At 39.6% G+C, this 16,868-nt stretch overlaps 1 protein-coding gene across 4 annotated transcripts in view; it reads right to left on the bottom strand.

The window, feature by feature from the left end:
- SLC17A5 (solute carrier family 17 member 5) overlaps nucleotides 1-16,868 on the bottom strand; it is a 55,900-nt gene that overhangs the window by 26,620 nt on the left and 12,412 nt on the right. For 3 of the 4 annotated variants that reach the window (XM_003121410.5, XM_005654403.4, XM_013985139.3), the window contains 4 exons: nucleotides 15,308-15,395; nucleotides 12,322-12,408; nucleotides 9,722-9,840; nucleotides 1,712-1,870 (listed from right to left, as the gene is read on the bottom strand). In XM_003121410.5, the coding sequence (XP_003121458.2) occupies nucleotides 1,712-1,870; nucleotides 9,722-9,840; nucleotides 12,322-12,408; nucleotides 15,308-15,395 (453 nt within the window). Of the gene's footprint in view, nucleotides 1-1,711; nucleotides 1,871-2,839; nucleotides 4,288-8,752; nucleotides 9,841-12,321; nucleotides 12,409-15,307; nucleotides 15,396-16,868 lie in introns of those variants that run through there. The other variant, XR_014840213.1, reaches the window with a different exon arrangement.

Below are 16,868 nucleotides of genomic sequence, written 5' to 3'. Positions count from 1 at the left end.
TTTTTACATTCCCACTAGCAGATGTATAAGGGTTCCATTTCTTTCTTTCTTTCTTTTTTTTTTTCTCTTTTTTTGTCTTTTTGCCATTTCTAGGGCCGCTCGCGCGGCATATGGAGGTTCCCAGGCCAGGGGTCTAATCAGAGCTGTAGCTGCTGGCCTACACCAGAGCCACAGCAATGCGGGATCCGAGCCTTGTCTGCAACCCACACCACAGCTCATGGCAATGCTGGATCCTTAACCCACTGAGCAAGGCCAGGGATCGAACCAGCAACCTCATGGTTCATAGTTGGATTCGTTAACCACTGAAGCACGACGGGAACCCCAAGGGTTCTGTTTCTATCATATCCTTACCAACACTTGTTGGTTTCTGATTTTTTTGCCTCTTCTTTTTTTTGGGGGTGGAGGGGCACACCCAAGGCCTATGGAATTTCCCATTGCAGCTACCAGCCTATGTCACAGCCACAGCAACACCAGGTCCTTAAGTCACTGAGCGAGGCCAGGGATCAAACCCCTTCATGGATCCTAGTCGGGATTATTACTGCTGATCCACAACAGGAACTCCAGTTTCTGGTTTTCTGATTCTAATAGGAGTGAAATGGTATCTCCTTACGGTTTAAAAAATTTTTTTGGCCACACCAGTGGCTTGTGGAAATTCCTAGGCCAGTGACTGAACCTGTGCCACAGAAATGACAACATCAGAACCTTAACTGCTAGGCCACCAGGGAACTCCTCATTATGGTTTTGATTTGCATTTCCTTAATGTTGAGCTTCTTTACATGGGTTAATTGATCATTTGTATACCTTCCCTGGATTACTGTCTATTCAAATCCTTTGCCTATTGAAACAATTTATTGGGTTATTTATATTTGTATTATTGAGTTATATAAATTTGTTATATATTCTGAATACGAGACCCTTATCAGGGTTTAATTTTTTTTTCCCTTTATGTAGGGCTGTGCCCACAGCATATGCAAGTTCCCAGGCCAGGGGTCGTATCGGAGCTACAGTTGACAGCCTATACCATAGCCACGGCAATTGAGGATCTAAGCCATGTCTGCAACCTACACTGTAGCTCACAGCAATGCCGGATCCTTAACCCAATGAGTGAGGTCAGGGATCGAACCCTCATCCTTATGGATACTAGTTAGGCTCGTTACTCTTGAGCCACAATGGGAACTTCCTCTTTAGGCTTTTCTTTAATGTCTGGAAAGATCAAAATCCGTCAACACAGAGAAAACAGAACTGCCTCGATTTGAGGAGTTAGAAAGAGAACTGGCAGTTTCAGGAAGGCCCGTCTCGCACAGCTGCATGGCTCTAGATCTGCCAGGGCCTGAATGACACTGCAGATTCACCTCTATACAAGAGCCCTGTGCCTTTCAGCACCCCTCTTGGCTCCCAGCAGCATCCAGCTACCACCCATTTAGAAGGGAATATGATCCCATCTGCATTTATCATCTGAGATCTAAGACCTAGTAAGACTAGCAAGACCTTTATGGTTAAAGGGGGGCTGGTATAAAGGGGATACCAGCCCAAATACCTTGAATCGAGAGTTAACACACACCAAGGAAAGGGACAAGTGAGGTCAAAAGAGCAATCTCTACAATTTAGTGTATCAGAGGAAAATGGAAGGTGTAAAATAACTGAGTTTCCTATGGATAAAAGCAAATTCTGTATACTCTCTATAAGAAGAAGATGTTTATTTTTTCCTTACCTCTTGAATATTGAACCTTAGGACCTCCTTCATATAAGTAGGCAATAAAGTCAATAAGGTATAAAAAGTCCAATTGTAAGAAAAATGTGCAACTACAATAGCCCAAAGTGGCAGTGATTTTAGCATGGGTATCCATGGCACTGACTTCTGTGAAGAGAGCTAAAAAACAAAACAAAAACAGACATAATTAGGACAAACTACAGCTATCTTTATGCTGTGTTTAGAGCAGTACCTCATCAGCTAAAATTCCGTCTGGAACATATTATCACCCTTGATTAGTATATCTCAGATTAAATAGCCATCAAGAGTTCATGATTCAGATAAGAAGAAAAAATAGAAATGTAATCTTAGAGCTATAATGTTAGGACACCAAATACTTGTTATGAATGTCAAAAGTCACCTGCAGTATTAATTTCTCCACCTAAAAAATAGAGAACAGTCTAATAATCAAATCAGAGACTGACATAAGGGTGAAGAACAGAGACTGGAAGTCCTCTAAAAATTCATATCTTGGGGTTCCTGTGGTGGTTCAGTGGTAACAAACTTGACTAGTATCCATGGGAATGCAGGTTCGATTCCTGACCTTGCTCAGTGGGTTAAGAATCTAGCATTGCCATGAGCTGTGGTGTAGGTCACAGACACGGCTCAGATCTGGCATTGCTGTGGCTGTGGTGTAGGCTGGCAGCTGCAGCTCCGATTCAACCCCTAGCCTAGAAACTTCCATATGCCAAGGGTGCGACACTAAAAAAAAAAAAAAAAAATTCATATCTCATTGTCCAATGATTTGTAAGAACTATGTAAGATATGGTGTCTTATGAGCCATCTGGAGGGCTGCTCTTCAAAGCAGGTGTCAGCAGTGCAGGGTGTGCAAGGTAACTGCTGTGGTTGTGCAAAGATGCAACAGACCTTCGATCTATAATCACTTTTATTCTAAAAAAGGAGATTAGGATCTATTGATATTTAACAATAAATTGGCCTGGAATATGCCAGACAATCACAGATTGTTTGATCTCCCAACCCAGGGGGTTAATGGCACCTCATGGGTTGGGTGGTCCTCAGGGCAGAATGACAGCAGAGTACAGTTTATATCTGCCTTTTTAAAATGGATTTATGGGTTCTATTAGCCAGTTTTTTTTTTTTCTTTTTAAGGCTGCACCTGAGACACATGGAAGTTCCCAGGTGGGAGGTGGAATGGGAGCCTAGCCTTCAGCCTATGCCATGACCACAGCAATGTCAGATCCAAGCCATATCTGTGACCTACGCCACAGCTTGAGGCCGCACTGGACCCTTGATCCATTGATGGAGGCCAAGGATCAAACCTGCATCCTCATGGTTACTGGTCAGGTTCTTAATCCAGGGAGCCACAAAGAAAGAAAACTCCTATTAGCCAGCTTTAATGAAAACAAATCTACAAAACTGACAATGCTGTCAAAAGATTCTTAAAAAGAAAGTAAAGAGAATTCTCATAAGGTAAGCACGAGTAAACACTAAGAAAGTAGTGTTTCTCCATCATATATCCTTGCCTCATTCAACAAATATCTGAGTATCTTCTATGTGCAACTTCACACACCAAAAAAATCTTCCTTTCAAATGTAAGTAACAGCAAATTGGTTTAGAAAAAGTTCCATGCAATACATGCTTTTAAGTTAGTGCAACTAAATATTCAAACAAAAGCTTCTATTTGCTTCACAATGTTGTAAAATTGGATAGTCTTTCTAAAGGTATAAAAGAGAAACAAAAAAGTTATAAAATATGCTGTCCTTAAGAATTAAGAAAAGAAAAGGAAAAAACCAATATCAGACTCTATGAGGGAAAGAAAACTTCAGTGGGTGAAGTGGTAATGCCTGGACAATTTATTTAAAAGAGACCTTCATATACCATATTCTTGGATTGGAAGAAATGATACTATTAAAATGACTACATTACCCAAGGCAATCTACAGATTCAAAGCAATCCCTATCAATATACCCATGGCATTTTTCAGAGAAGTACTGCAAATAATTTTAAAATTTGTATGGAAACACAAAAGACCCAAAATAGCCAAAGCAATCCTAAGAAAGAAAAATGAAGCTGGAGGAATCAGGCTCCCTGGCTTCACTTTGTAGTGTAGTCATCAAAACAGTATGGTACTAGCACAAAAACCAGAAATATATATATCAATGAGACAGAATAGACAGCCCAGAAATAAACTCATGCATTTATGGCCAATTAATCTATGAAAAAGGAGGCAAGGATATATGATGGAGAAAAGACAGTCTCTTCAATAAGCAGTGCTGGGAAAACTGGACAGAATGAAATTAGAACACCCTCTAACATCATATATAAAAATAAACTCAAAATGCGTTAAACACTTAAATATAATACTGGACAGCGTAAAACTATTAGAGGAAAACATAATCAGAAAACTCTTTGACATAAATCATAGCTATATAGATATATTTATATTTTTGTCCTTTGTCTTTTTAGGGCCACACCCACAGCAGATGGAGGTTCCCAGGCTAGGGGTTGAATTGGAAGTACAGCCGCTGGCCTACGCCAGAGCCACAGCAATGCCAGATCCGAGCAGCGTCTGTGACCTACACCACAGCTCACGGCAATGCCAGACCCTTAACCCACTGAGCGAGGCCAGGTATCAAACCTGCAACCCCCTGGTTCCTAGTTGGATTCGTTTCCACTGCACCATGACAGGAACTCCTTTTTTTTTTTTTTTTTTTTGTCTAGCAATGTTTTTTATAATCTTACCCCCAAAGAAAAATAAATAAAAGCAAAATTAAACAAATGGGATCTAATTAAACTGTACAGCAAAAGAAACCACCAACAAAACGAACAGACAACCTACTGAACTGGAGAAGATATTTGCAAATGATGTGATTGATAAGGGGTTAATATCCAACATACATAAACAGCTTATACAACTCAACATAAAAAAAAAAAAAGAAGCCCTTGGAGTTCCCGACGTGGCTGAGTGGTTATTAACGAATCTGACTGGGAACCAGGGAATTGTGGGTTTGATACCTGGCCTCGCTCAGTGGGTTAAGGGTCCAGTGTTTCTGTGAGCTGTGGTGCAGGTCGCAGATGCGGCTTGGATCCCGAGTTGCTGTGGCTCTCTGGCATAGGCAGGCAGCTATGGCTCCGATAGACCCCTAGCCTGGGAACCTCCATATTCCTCAGGAGCAGCCCTAGAAAAGGCAAAAAGACCAAAAAAAAAAAAAAAAAAAAAAAAAAAAAAAAAAAAAAAAAAGCCCAAACCCAAACAACTCATTTAAAAAAACATGCAGAAGAAACGAATAGGCATTTTTTTTCCAAAGACGAGGTGCAGATGGCAAATAGGCACATGAAAGGATGCTCAACATCAGAAATCATCAGGGAAATGCAAATCAAAACCACAATGAGATATGACTTCACACCTGTCAGAATGGCTGCCATCAAAAAGAACATAAATAACAAGTATTGGTGAGGATGTGGAAAAAATGGAACCCTCATGCACTACTGGTGAGAATGTAAACTGGTGCAGCCACCACAGTGGAAAACACATGAAAGCTTCTCAAAAAACTAAAAATAGAACTAACATATGACGCAGCAATTCTACTCCTGGGTATATATCTGAAAAAATAAAAATAAAAACACTATTTGGAAAAGATACATGTATCCCAATGTTCATAGCAGCATTATTTATAATTGCCAAGATATGGAAGCAACCTAAGTGTCCATCAACAGATTAATGGATAAAGAAGATATCACACACAAACATATACACACAATGGAGTACTACTCAGCCATTAAAAATAATGAAATTTTGTCATTTGCAGCAACATGGATGGACTTGGAGGGCATTATCCTGAGTGAAATCAGTCAGATAGAAAAAGGCAAATATTGCATGATATCACTTGTGCAATGTAAAACATACAACAAAGTAGTAAAGATAACAGAAAAGCAGCAGACTCACAGATATAGAGAACAAATGAGTGGTTACCAGTGGGGAATGGGAAGGGGGGAGGGGGAACACCAGTGTAGGAGATTAAGAGGTACAGATTATTAAGTATAAAATAAGCTAGAAGGATATATTGCACAAGACGGGGAATACAGCCAACATTTTATAATATTATACTGGAGTATAACCTTTAAAAATTGTGAGTCATTATATTGTACACCTGTAACTCCCACTGGCCATGAACATGGCCTCTCTGGAAGCATGCTGGGAGGGGAAAAACAGGCCACCCCTCAGTCACGCCTGAGCAGACAAAACCAAGAATGTATGAACCACGCAAAGGAGCAAACCATTCTCTCTCAGCTAATTCGAATGACTGCTGTTTCTTTGCCAATTATAGCCCAGCCTATCTTCGAAATAAAAATTAAGATACTCAGCCACAGAATTGTTACTGCTTTCTCACAGTACCAATTCCAGGGCAAAACACTGCCCCCCCCCTTTTTTTTTACTTTTTTTTTTTTAATTAAAGTTGCTTTACAGTGTTCTGTCAATTTCTGCTGTACAGCAAAGTGACCCAGCCATACATATCCATATACATTATTTGTTTTCACATTATCATCCATCAAAAACTTTGGTTTTTTAAACCCTCCCCAAAGTCAACTAACACAAGTCTAAATAAACTATAACAAGCTGCTCTCAACTCTCTCTCTGAGATGCCCTTTGATTTCTCAGGATGTGCTTTTCCTTCACTGCAACAAAGCCAGGAATCCAACTCTGTTCCACTGCCAGTATGTTCTTGATGTCCCTGGCCACAGAGCTCTTCCTATGAATCCTCAGGCTGGCTGAGGACCCTGCCTTTTCTGTACCAAAGATGCACTGTGTAACTCAGAGCACTCATCAGTAGCCTGTATTAATTACACTGAGATCTTGTTCACCCATGTTTGTCTTCCTCTGGAGATAACAGGTCCCACAGGAACCATGTCTTGTTCATTCCTTTTCTCTGATTAATTTTTAAACCCTCAGTACCTGACAGAGAACCTAACATACAGTAAGCTCTCAAAAAATGCTTAAGGAATGATTAGGTATAGTAGATGCTGCACATTTCTGGGATCCAAGATTTAAAAGCAGAGCTTCGTGTAACACAGTATTTTATGACATTTTCAGCTACAAAGTCATCTGGTTTAAGAATGTAGTTTGGGGTTCTATGAAACCTAATGCCCCTAGTTCCTCTTGTTTCTGAATATTCCATTCTCTTTTTCTCTTTCTTTTCTTTTCTTTCCTTCCTTCCTTCCTTCCTTCCTTCCTCCCCCCCCCCCCTCTCTTTGCCACAGCATGTAGCAGCTTGATGTGGAATCTCAGCTCCCAGACCAGGGTTTGAACCCAGGCCACAGTGGTGAAAGCACCAAGTCCTAACCACTAGACCACTAGGGAACTTCTTGAATATTCCATTTTCTGAAGCATATAGAAAAACAGATTAACTTTAGGTTTGGACAATGGACAAATTTAGGAAGATATTAATCTATCTTTTAGAAAACTGTAAATAAACTGAAAGGTCTCATAAGTCCATGAAAATAATGATAAAAATGAAGTTTTGGAGGAAGCAAGCGTTTCCTTCCTTCCTTTGTCTTTTTAGGGCCGTACCTGAGGCAGATGGAAATTCCCAGGCTAGGAGTTGAATTGGAGCTGTAGTTGTCGGCCTACACCACAGCCACAGCAACGCCAGATCCGAGCTGCATCTGCAACCTATGCCACAGCTTGGGACAACACCAGATCCTAAACCCACTGAGTGAGGCCAGGAATCAAACCACATCCTCATGGATACTAGTCAGATTCTTAACCCACCTAGCCACAATGGGAACTCCTAAGTTTTTTTTTAATTGAAGTATATAGTTGACTCATAATATTATATTAATTTCAGGTGTACAAAACAGTAACCCAATATTTTTATAGTTATGCTGCATACAAAATTATTATAAAATATCAACTATGGAGTTCTTGCTGTGGTGCAATGGGACTGGTGGTGTCTCTGGAGTGCTGGGACACAATTTCAATGCCTGGCCCAGGACAATGGGTTAAGGATTTGGCGTTGGCACAGCTGTGGCTTGGATCTGATGCCCAGTGCAAGAACTCCATATGCCACAGGATGGCCAAAAAAAAAATATATCTATATCTATCTATCTATATATATACACACACACGCACACATAAACACACACACATAGACTATATTCCTGTAGTGTACATTTCATCGTTATAATTAATTTACTTTACACATAGTAGTTTGTACCTTTTAATCTCCTTCACCTATTGTGCCCCTCTCCCCATATTTCTCCCTCTGGTAACCGCTGGTTTGTTCTCTGTACCTATGAGTTGGTTTCTATGTGTAATTTGTTCATTTATTTTTTATATTCCACATATAAGTGAAAACACACAGTATTTGTCTTTTTCAATTTGACTTATTTCACTAAGCATAATACCCTCCAAGTTGTTGCAAACGACAAGATTTGTTTCTTTTTTATGGCTGAGTAACATTTCATTATATATACAAGACATATTCGATTTTATGTGGCAAGATCCATTAAAATACACTAAATCTTTCTATATCTGTTACTCAGGGGGAAAAAGTGGGTGGTTCATTTGATTAACATTGCAGAGACACTGAGATCTCAAAGTAACTTTATTACACTGGTGATATCTTCTAAGTCTTTACCAAACTTTGGCAAGGACCAAAGGATGTGATATTTCTTAAAGTTCAGCAACTTATAAACATATTCGTAGCAAAATTTAAAAATGTAAAAAGAAATGTGAATGAGTAAACGTTGAATTTGCTGCCTGGTTGACCATATATAAAAATTAAAACTATCAATCATATTAACTTAATGGGCAAGAAAAGTTTTATGGGAAATATTTTATGTTCTTTAATAAAGTGATATGAAGGCATCAATAATGCTAAAGACTTAATGCTAAAGATTTAATTTTATTTTATTATTTTTTGCTTTTTAGGGCTGCACCTGTGGCATATGGAGGTTCCCAGGCTAGGAGTCTAAACCGAGCTACAGCTGCCAGCCTACACCACAGCCGCAGCCATGCCAGATCTGAGCCAAGACTGCAACCTACACCACAGCTCATGGCAGCGCCGCCTTAACCCACTGATCGAGGTCAGGGATCAAACCTCATGGTTCCTAGTTGGATTCGTTTCTGCTGCACCACGATGGGAACTCATATACATTTTAATTTTTCCTAATGTTTTCATGTTTTTTTATTCCCACCAAAAAGCAAATATTTTGTCTTCATGTCTTGAGAATTTACTGTATTACAGACTTTTATTTCTGAATTGCTTTACTTTGCTCAATTAAAGGAAACAAATCTCTTCAGTCAGTATAATTTTTTTTTCTAAAGACCTATTCTAGAGGAGCAAACAAGTGTATATCATATGATATTATGATATATCACAATAAATATAAAATACAGATGAGAAGTTCCTGCTGTGGCGCAGTGGGTTAAGAACTCAACTGCAGTGGCTTGGGACGCTGCAAAGGTGTAGGTTCCATCCCCGACCTGGTGCAATGAATTAAAGGATCCAGCACTGCTGCAGCTGAGGCTTGGTCACAGCTGTGGTTCGGATTCAATCCCTGGAACTTCCAATATGCCCAGAGTGCAGCCATTTAAAAAAAAAATACAGATAAAAATATACCAGTTAGTTTTCTAACAACTAACTATTTGTTTATTTATTTGGTCTTTTTAGGGTCACACCCATAGCATATGGAAGTTCTCAGGATAGGGGTCGAATCAGAGCTACAGCTGCTGGCCTATACCACAGCCACAGCAACTCAGGATCTGAGTCGCATCTGCAACATACAGCACAGCTCACGGCAATGCTGGATCCTGAACGCACTGAGCAAGGCCAGGGATTGAACCTAACAGGGATTGAACCTGCGTCCTCATGGATGCTAATTAGATTCATTTCCCCTGAGCCACAATGGAAACTCATGGTATCTTACTTCTGAAGAAAAAAAGTTCTGAAATTACTTAAAAAAAATGTGCCCAAATCCTTACCTGATTTCTTTTCTTTTTTTTCTTACCTGATTTCTTAACGATGAAAGAATGTACTCCTTTTCATAAGGGGAGATTGTCCTGTGAGTATCTGGTGTGTCACTAACTAACCAGGTCCATAAAATAAACCAAATGATTCCAACTAGACCTTAAAATAGAAAAATAATAGTTAAATACAATTAGGTTGCACCAACAGTGATTTTTATATGTCTTGAAAAGATTATGTCATTATAAACTCAGTGTAAAATTGGTTTCAGCTTAGTTTTTATTTCAAGTTCTTCTTATAACACTTTAATGGGATAATTGCTATTTGTATTATTTCCTATAAAGTTTGAAGAGAACAACTTAAAGTTGGCATATAACATTACATTAGCTTCACGTGTACAACGTAACGATTCGATATTTATATACACTGTGAAATGATCACCACAATGTCTAGTTATTTGGGAGTTCCCGTTGTGGCACAGCAGAAACGAATCTGACTAGTATCCATGAGGATGTGGGTTTAATCTCTGGCCTTGCTCAATGGGTTAAGGATTTGGCATTGCCATGAGCTGTGATGTAGGTCACAGACTCAGCTCGGATCCCACATTGCTGTACCTATGGTGCAGGTCGGCACCTGTAGCTCTAATTCGACCCCCTAGCCTGGGAACTTCCATATGTCACGGGTTTGGCCATAAAAAAGCAAAAAACAAACAAACAAACAAAAAAATCCCAAAAAACAAAAAACAATGTCTAGTTACCATTTGTCACCATACAAAATTACAAATTTTTTTTTCTTGTGATGAGAACTTTTAGGATATATTCTCTTGGCAACTTTTTTTTTTTTTGTCTTTTTGCTATTTCTTTGGGTCGCTCCTGCGGCATATGGAGGTTCCCAGGCTAGGGGTCAAATCGGAGCTGTAGCCCCCGGCTTACGCCAGAGCCACAGCAACTAGGGATCCGAGCCGCGTCTGCAACCCACATCACAGCTCACGGCAACACCGGATCGTTAATCCAGTGAGCAAGGGCAGGGACCGAGCCCGCAACCTCATGGTTCCTAGTTGGATTCGTTAACCACTGTGCCACGACGGGAACTTCTCTCTTTTGGCAACTTTTAAGTAGGTACATCACTATTGACTATGGTCACTGTGCTGTACGTTATTTCATAATTGGAGATTTGTGCCTGAAGAGAACACTTTTAACCACATGATTCTGCCTATCAGGGTCTGCCAGATAAATCTTTAAAAAAAAATAAGTGTATACAATCTATTATTTCTGCAGGCATCTGCTTTTGTTTATTGATTTGTTTTTTGTTTTGATTGCAGCTACATCTCCTGCATAAATGCTTATGTGGCAATCCAATTTATCAAATATGCAATTCATCCTGCTATTGAGATTGAGACATGAAAGACCTGGGTATAAACAAACAAACAAGATATTAAAACTACCCAGTGAGGAGTTCCCACTGTGGTGCAGTGGGTTCAGAATCTGACTGAAGTGGCCTGAATTGCAGTGGAGGCGTGGGTTCGACTCCCAGCCTGGTATAGTGGGTTAAAGGATCTGGCATTGCTGCAGCTGTGGCGTAGGTTGTAGCTGCAGCTTGGATTCAACCTCTGGCCCAGGAATTCCATATGCTGGGAGTGTGGCCATAAAAACAAAACAAAACAAAAAACTACCCAGTGAGAAGAAATAGTTTCAAAGATACATTTTAATGGAGTTCCCATTGCGGCGCAGTGGTTAATGAATCCGACTAGGAACCGTGAGGTTGCGGGTTTGATTCCTGGCCTTGCTCGGGTGGGTTAAGGATCCGGTGTTGCCATGAGCTGTAGTGTAGGTCACAGACGTGGCTCGGATCCTACATTGCTGTGGCTCTGGCGTAGGCCGGTGGCTGCAGCTCTGATTAGACCCCTAGCCTGGGAACCTCCATATGCCGAGGGAGCGGCCCAAGAAATGGTAAAAAAGACAAAAAAAAAAAGACACATTTTTATAATAAACAACATAGCAATTTTTGATAGTAAGTATAGCATTTAAGTCCTGGACTCAATAGCAGTTTCTATGGAACAAATATTTCAAAATAAATTATTAGGTCACAACTCAGATCATTTTAACCACATAAACTTGAAAAACAGGTTATCAGTAAGAGTTTGAGAGCTTTGCAGTTTAGGAGATGGTTGCTTCAGTGAATTGGAATATACATTTTTTTTTTTTTTTTATAATTTTAGCAGTCCTCCAAGTTGCCCTCAGTCAGAATCTGATTTCGGGTGTTGGCTAGCTGTGGACAATGCTCTTTTATTTTTTATTTTTTTTGTCTTTTTGCTATTTCTTTGGGCCGCTCCCGCGGCATACGGAGGTTCCCAGGCTAGGGGTCGAATTGGAGCTGTAGCCACTGGCCTACGCCAGAGTCACAGCAACACAGGATCCGAGCCGCGTCTGCAACCTACACCACAGCTCACGGCAATGCCAGATCGTTAACCCACTGAGCAAGGGCAGGGACCGAACCCGCAACCTCATGGTTCCTAGTCGGATTCGTTAACCATTGCGCCATGACGGGAACTCCGGAATATACATTTTTAACCAATTATTAGATCACTACTACATTTTGGATCTATCGCATTGTAATTTAGGTTACATTTTTGAATAAACTTACCAAAGAGGTAGAAGACATAAGTCCAATTCAAATAGAAGCAAATTATTCCAGAAAGAGGAAGAGAAACTACTGTCCCAAGCTGTGCCCCTAGAACAACAATAAAGGCTTTGTAAACGTGGGAGAGAAATGAACAAAGAGGGGACAAGTCTATCGCCTAAAGAAGATGGGTAATAGACGTGGGCGAAAAGAAAGAGCCATGTGAATCCTGTAGGAATTGAATTAGTCATAGGTAAATATAAGCCATCCATTCTCTGAACCAATCAATCATTTATGCCAAAAACCCACAATATGTAAAATGTATACTTAAGATGTAGTTGCATTAGTTACAACTATGTAGCTATTGATGAACTAGAAGGCATCAATCAGTAGATCTAGTATGACCTAATATGAGCTCTACTAAATGCTGCATCACTAGCAAATGTGTTAGAAAGATAGGTATTGGTGGAGAGGCTCAAAGGTGGTCTCTAAACATAATCTACTGCAGCATGCCTGATGAAAAAAGAATGATGCTTTCAGTAATCTAATTTGCTTCAAATATACAACAATTGTTTCAGATAAATAAGTAATAAAATTAATTTTAACCATCAAACAGAAAACATCTTAGTAGATCCAGTGGGAGCTAAAATAATCAGACATTGTTTCTGGTCTCAAGTTTTAGCCTTATACAGGAGGTAATATAAACAAATAATTATTACATGTAGAAAGTGTTGTGTGTCCCAGAACAATATGGAATTTCAAATACAGGACAGATTACCTCTGACCTCTAGAGGTCAGCAAAAGATGTAAGAGCAGTGGACTTTGAAAAGATGAGCAAGATCTGGCCCCATAAGAAAGAAGATATATTGTCATTATTCTAGGAGAAGATATTGCTGTGGTTTATGTCGGAGAGTGTTTGGCCTATGTTTTCTTCTAAGAGTTTTATAGTGTCTGGTCTTATATTTAGGTCTTTAATCCGTTTTGAGTTTATTTTTATGTACGGCATTAGGGAGTGTTCTAATTTCATTCTTTTACATGTAGTTGTCCAGTTTTCCCAGCACTACTTATTGAAGGGACTGTCTTTTCTCCACTGACTCACAGACTTTGAAAAACTTATGGTTTCCAAATGAGATAGGTTGGGGGTGGGGGGAATGTGCTGGGGGTTTGGGATGGAAATGCTATAAAATTAGGTTGTGATGATCATTGTACAACTATAAATGTAATAAAATTCATTGAGTAATAAAAAATAAACATAATCACTAATTATAACTTAAAAAAAAGGAAGGAAGATACAGAGGCAGGTGTAACAGGGTGAGCAAAGGAATGGACATAGGAAAGCAGAACGTGGGTTTGGGAACTTCAATTGGGTAAAGGAAAGGAACAGAAGATAGAGACTAGAAAGACAGCTTTGAATAGTTATGGACAGGAACTAAGTGCCAGGGACTAGGTGGCCTGCAATGAAGTGGTGCAGACCCTAAAGAATCTTAACCCCTGGTGGGAGCTTAGACTTTATTCAATAGGGAAAGAGGAGTCATAGATAGTGTCTGTCCTTGAACTTCTCATCAGATTTCTTACATCGGTCTCCACATAGCTGCAAGAATCTTCTTAAAAAACATACATGGGGAGTTCCCATTGTGGCATAGCGGAAACGAATCTGACTAGTATCCATGAGGATGCGGGTTCAATCCCTGGCCTCACTCAGTGGATCGGGGATCTGGCATTCCCTGAGCTGCGGTGTAGGTGGCAGACGAGGCCCAGATCCTGTGTTGCTGTGTCTGTGGCGTAGGCTGGTAGCTATAGCTCTGATTCAATCCCTAGCCTGGGAACTTTCATATGCTGCAGGTGAAGCCCTAAAAAGCAAAAAACAAAAACAAAACAAACAGAAACCATGCATGGGATCATGCTTCTCTCTTGATTAAAAACCTATGATGTTTCCCCACTGTATTTTGGAAGGAAAAAAATCTACATTCCTTCCTGTGGCCTATAAGCCTGGATTTGAAATCTGTCTCTTGTCTCTTTTTCTAACCCCATCTTTTGTATTTCCCATTTTATTCAGTGTTTTCTAGACACCTACAGTGGTTTCTCATTGCTTTGAATCCTTATGCTACCTCCTGCCAGAGAGACCGTCTACACGCTGTTCTGACTGGCTGGAATGCTCTCCTTTTTGCTCTTTGCCTGACTGGTTTGTTCTCATCCTCAGATTTTGTCTTAAAAGCCACCACAGAAGACTTTCTCAACCACTGTATTTAAAAGCAGTTTGGTCAAAAAGTTTTCATGCAGTATATGAGCTGGTAAAATTATAATTCACATATAAAGCTCATGTAGATCAAAATGATAGCAACTAAATGCATAGGAAAAAAAAAAAAAAGGTGTCTGGGAGTTCCTGTTGTGGTACAGCAGAAACAAATCTGACTAGTATCCATGAGTATTCAATCCCTGGTCTCACTCAGTGGGTTGGGTATCTAGCGTTGCCCTGAGCTGTGTGTAGGTCACAGATGAAGCTTGGATCTGGTGTGGCTGTAGTGTAGGCCAGCAGTTACAGCTCCAATTCGACCCCTAGCCTGGGAACTTCCGTATGCCACAAGTGTGGCCCTAAAAAAGCCAAAAAAGAAAAAAGTGTCTGAAGGGAGGACTTAAGAATCATGACGTAGTCATTCAGATGATCAAATTAGATACCACAGTTAAAGGACAAAAGGGTTCCATTTTCCAGCTATTGTCCTTTTTTTGGGTTTTGTTTTGTTAAAGCATTTCCTATACCTACATCTGAAAAGGCAACAGGTTTTGAAATAAAAGATGGCAGATGGCAAAAATGACAGTAGTCAGTTAAGCCACATTGCTACATGTTGTTGATCCCAAGGGAAAAATTAATAATAAAGTTATATCCTCCAAACGTTATTTTCCCCCAAAGGAAGCACCTGACACTCAATGAGTCTGCTGTGCAGATTTTCCCCAAGGTTAATATACAGATAACAGATTGTAGCAAAAACCTCTACAAGAATAGTTACCTCACCTGCATATGAAATACTAAGAAGCTTGCTTCTTTCAAGAGGGGGAGCCCAAGAAGACCACATGGCATGCATGGCTGGAAATGTGACACCCTGGGGAGGGAAAAAAATATTTCTGATGAAACACAAGGTAGCTATGCTAATGTTTTAAATTTGGTTGGGTATTTTGTTGCAAGAGAAATGTTTGGATAAGACAAACTAGAATTGGGTTTCATGAAGTGAGATACCTTTATAGTGTTGAGTGAAAATATTTCATAATGAAGTACTTTCAAAATCTAAACAAAGATCTGTGGACTCTGTCAACTGGTTTGAAGACTGCAAGGTAAGGGTGACAATAAAAATAAAAGAATGCAATGAATGCTGACATAAGGGGATCCTTCTCAAGGTTCATTTTACTCACCTACTTCATTTTATGACCTGAATGAAATGAGTGTTACCAATATATTACTTTTAAAAATACTGAGATAATACTACGGGCTATGAGAAGAAAATTCAAATTGACATTTAATCTAGAGGAAAAATGGTCCTACCTACCAAAAACAGATGAACTCAATTAGAGTTTTTATGGTTTTTTTTTTTCTGTTATAATTAGCCTAGTAAATGCGATAAATGGAGGGGCAAGGTAGGGGTAGGAGATTAAAAGGTGCAAACTATCCTAAATAAGCTATAAGGATATATTGCACATCACAGGGAATATAACCAGTATTTTATAATAACTATAAATGTACTATAATAAAAATTTTTGAATCACTATATTGTACATATGAAATTTACATAATTTTGTACATCAACTATACCTCAATTTAAAAAAATTACTGGGAGTTCCTGTTGTGGCTCAGTAGTAACAAACATGACTAGTATCCAGGACTCCCTGGCTTTGCTCAGTGGGTTAAGGATCTGGTGTTGCTGTGGCTGTGGTGTAGGCTGGTAGCTGTAGCTCCGATTCAACTCCTAGCCTAGGAACTTCTATACGCCACAGGTGTGAGGCCCTAAAAAGCCAAAAAAAAAAAAAAAAAAAAAACAAAAAACCCCACAAAAAACGAAAACCACCAACCAATTACTGCTGTGGAGAAGCAACGGAACAGTGGAGGAGGGGAGGTTCACAGGCTTGGGAGAAGAGGAAATGCCACAGGGAGGGGAGGAATAGACCCTGGTGGGCTTATAGCTCTCCATGGCCATGTACCAGCTGTGCAGCCCCGGAAAAATTAGTTACCCTCTTACAGCTTCAGTTTATCTCTAAAACATACTTTCCTTAGGTAAGGAGAAGAGGAACCTGGTAATAGAGGGTACTTTTATTTTATGGTTAAGAAGCATTTTTTAGTATACCCAATAAGGTCAAAAATAAGAGCATCCAGAAGAGTGATCAAAGCTTAAATTTAAATAGCACTTGGAAACGTCCAAAGTTTTCTAGTCATTACTATCACATCTGAGCTGTGACTGAGGACGTGATAGGTATTTCATAACTACATTTATATTATATATGCATGTACTGTATTTGTATAATATTTATAAACTAATAGATACAGCTTGAGCTCTGATTTTATGACTCCAGTCAGTGTTTCTCCT

Source organism: Sus scrofa, chromosome 1, assembly GCF_054392235.1.
Source record: "Sus scrofa isolate SSC_HxYL_T2T_F1_AM1 chromosome 1, Sscrofa_HxYL_maternal_Yorkshire_Landrace_v2.0, whole genome shotgun sequence".
Lineage (NCBI taxonomy): Eukaryota > Metazoa > Chordata > Mammalia > Artiodactyla > Suidae > Sus > Sus scrofa.
The sequence above is the reverse complement of the archived record's forward strand: the minus strand, read 5'-3'. Positions and strand labels throughout refer to the sequence as shown.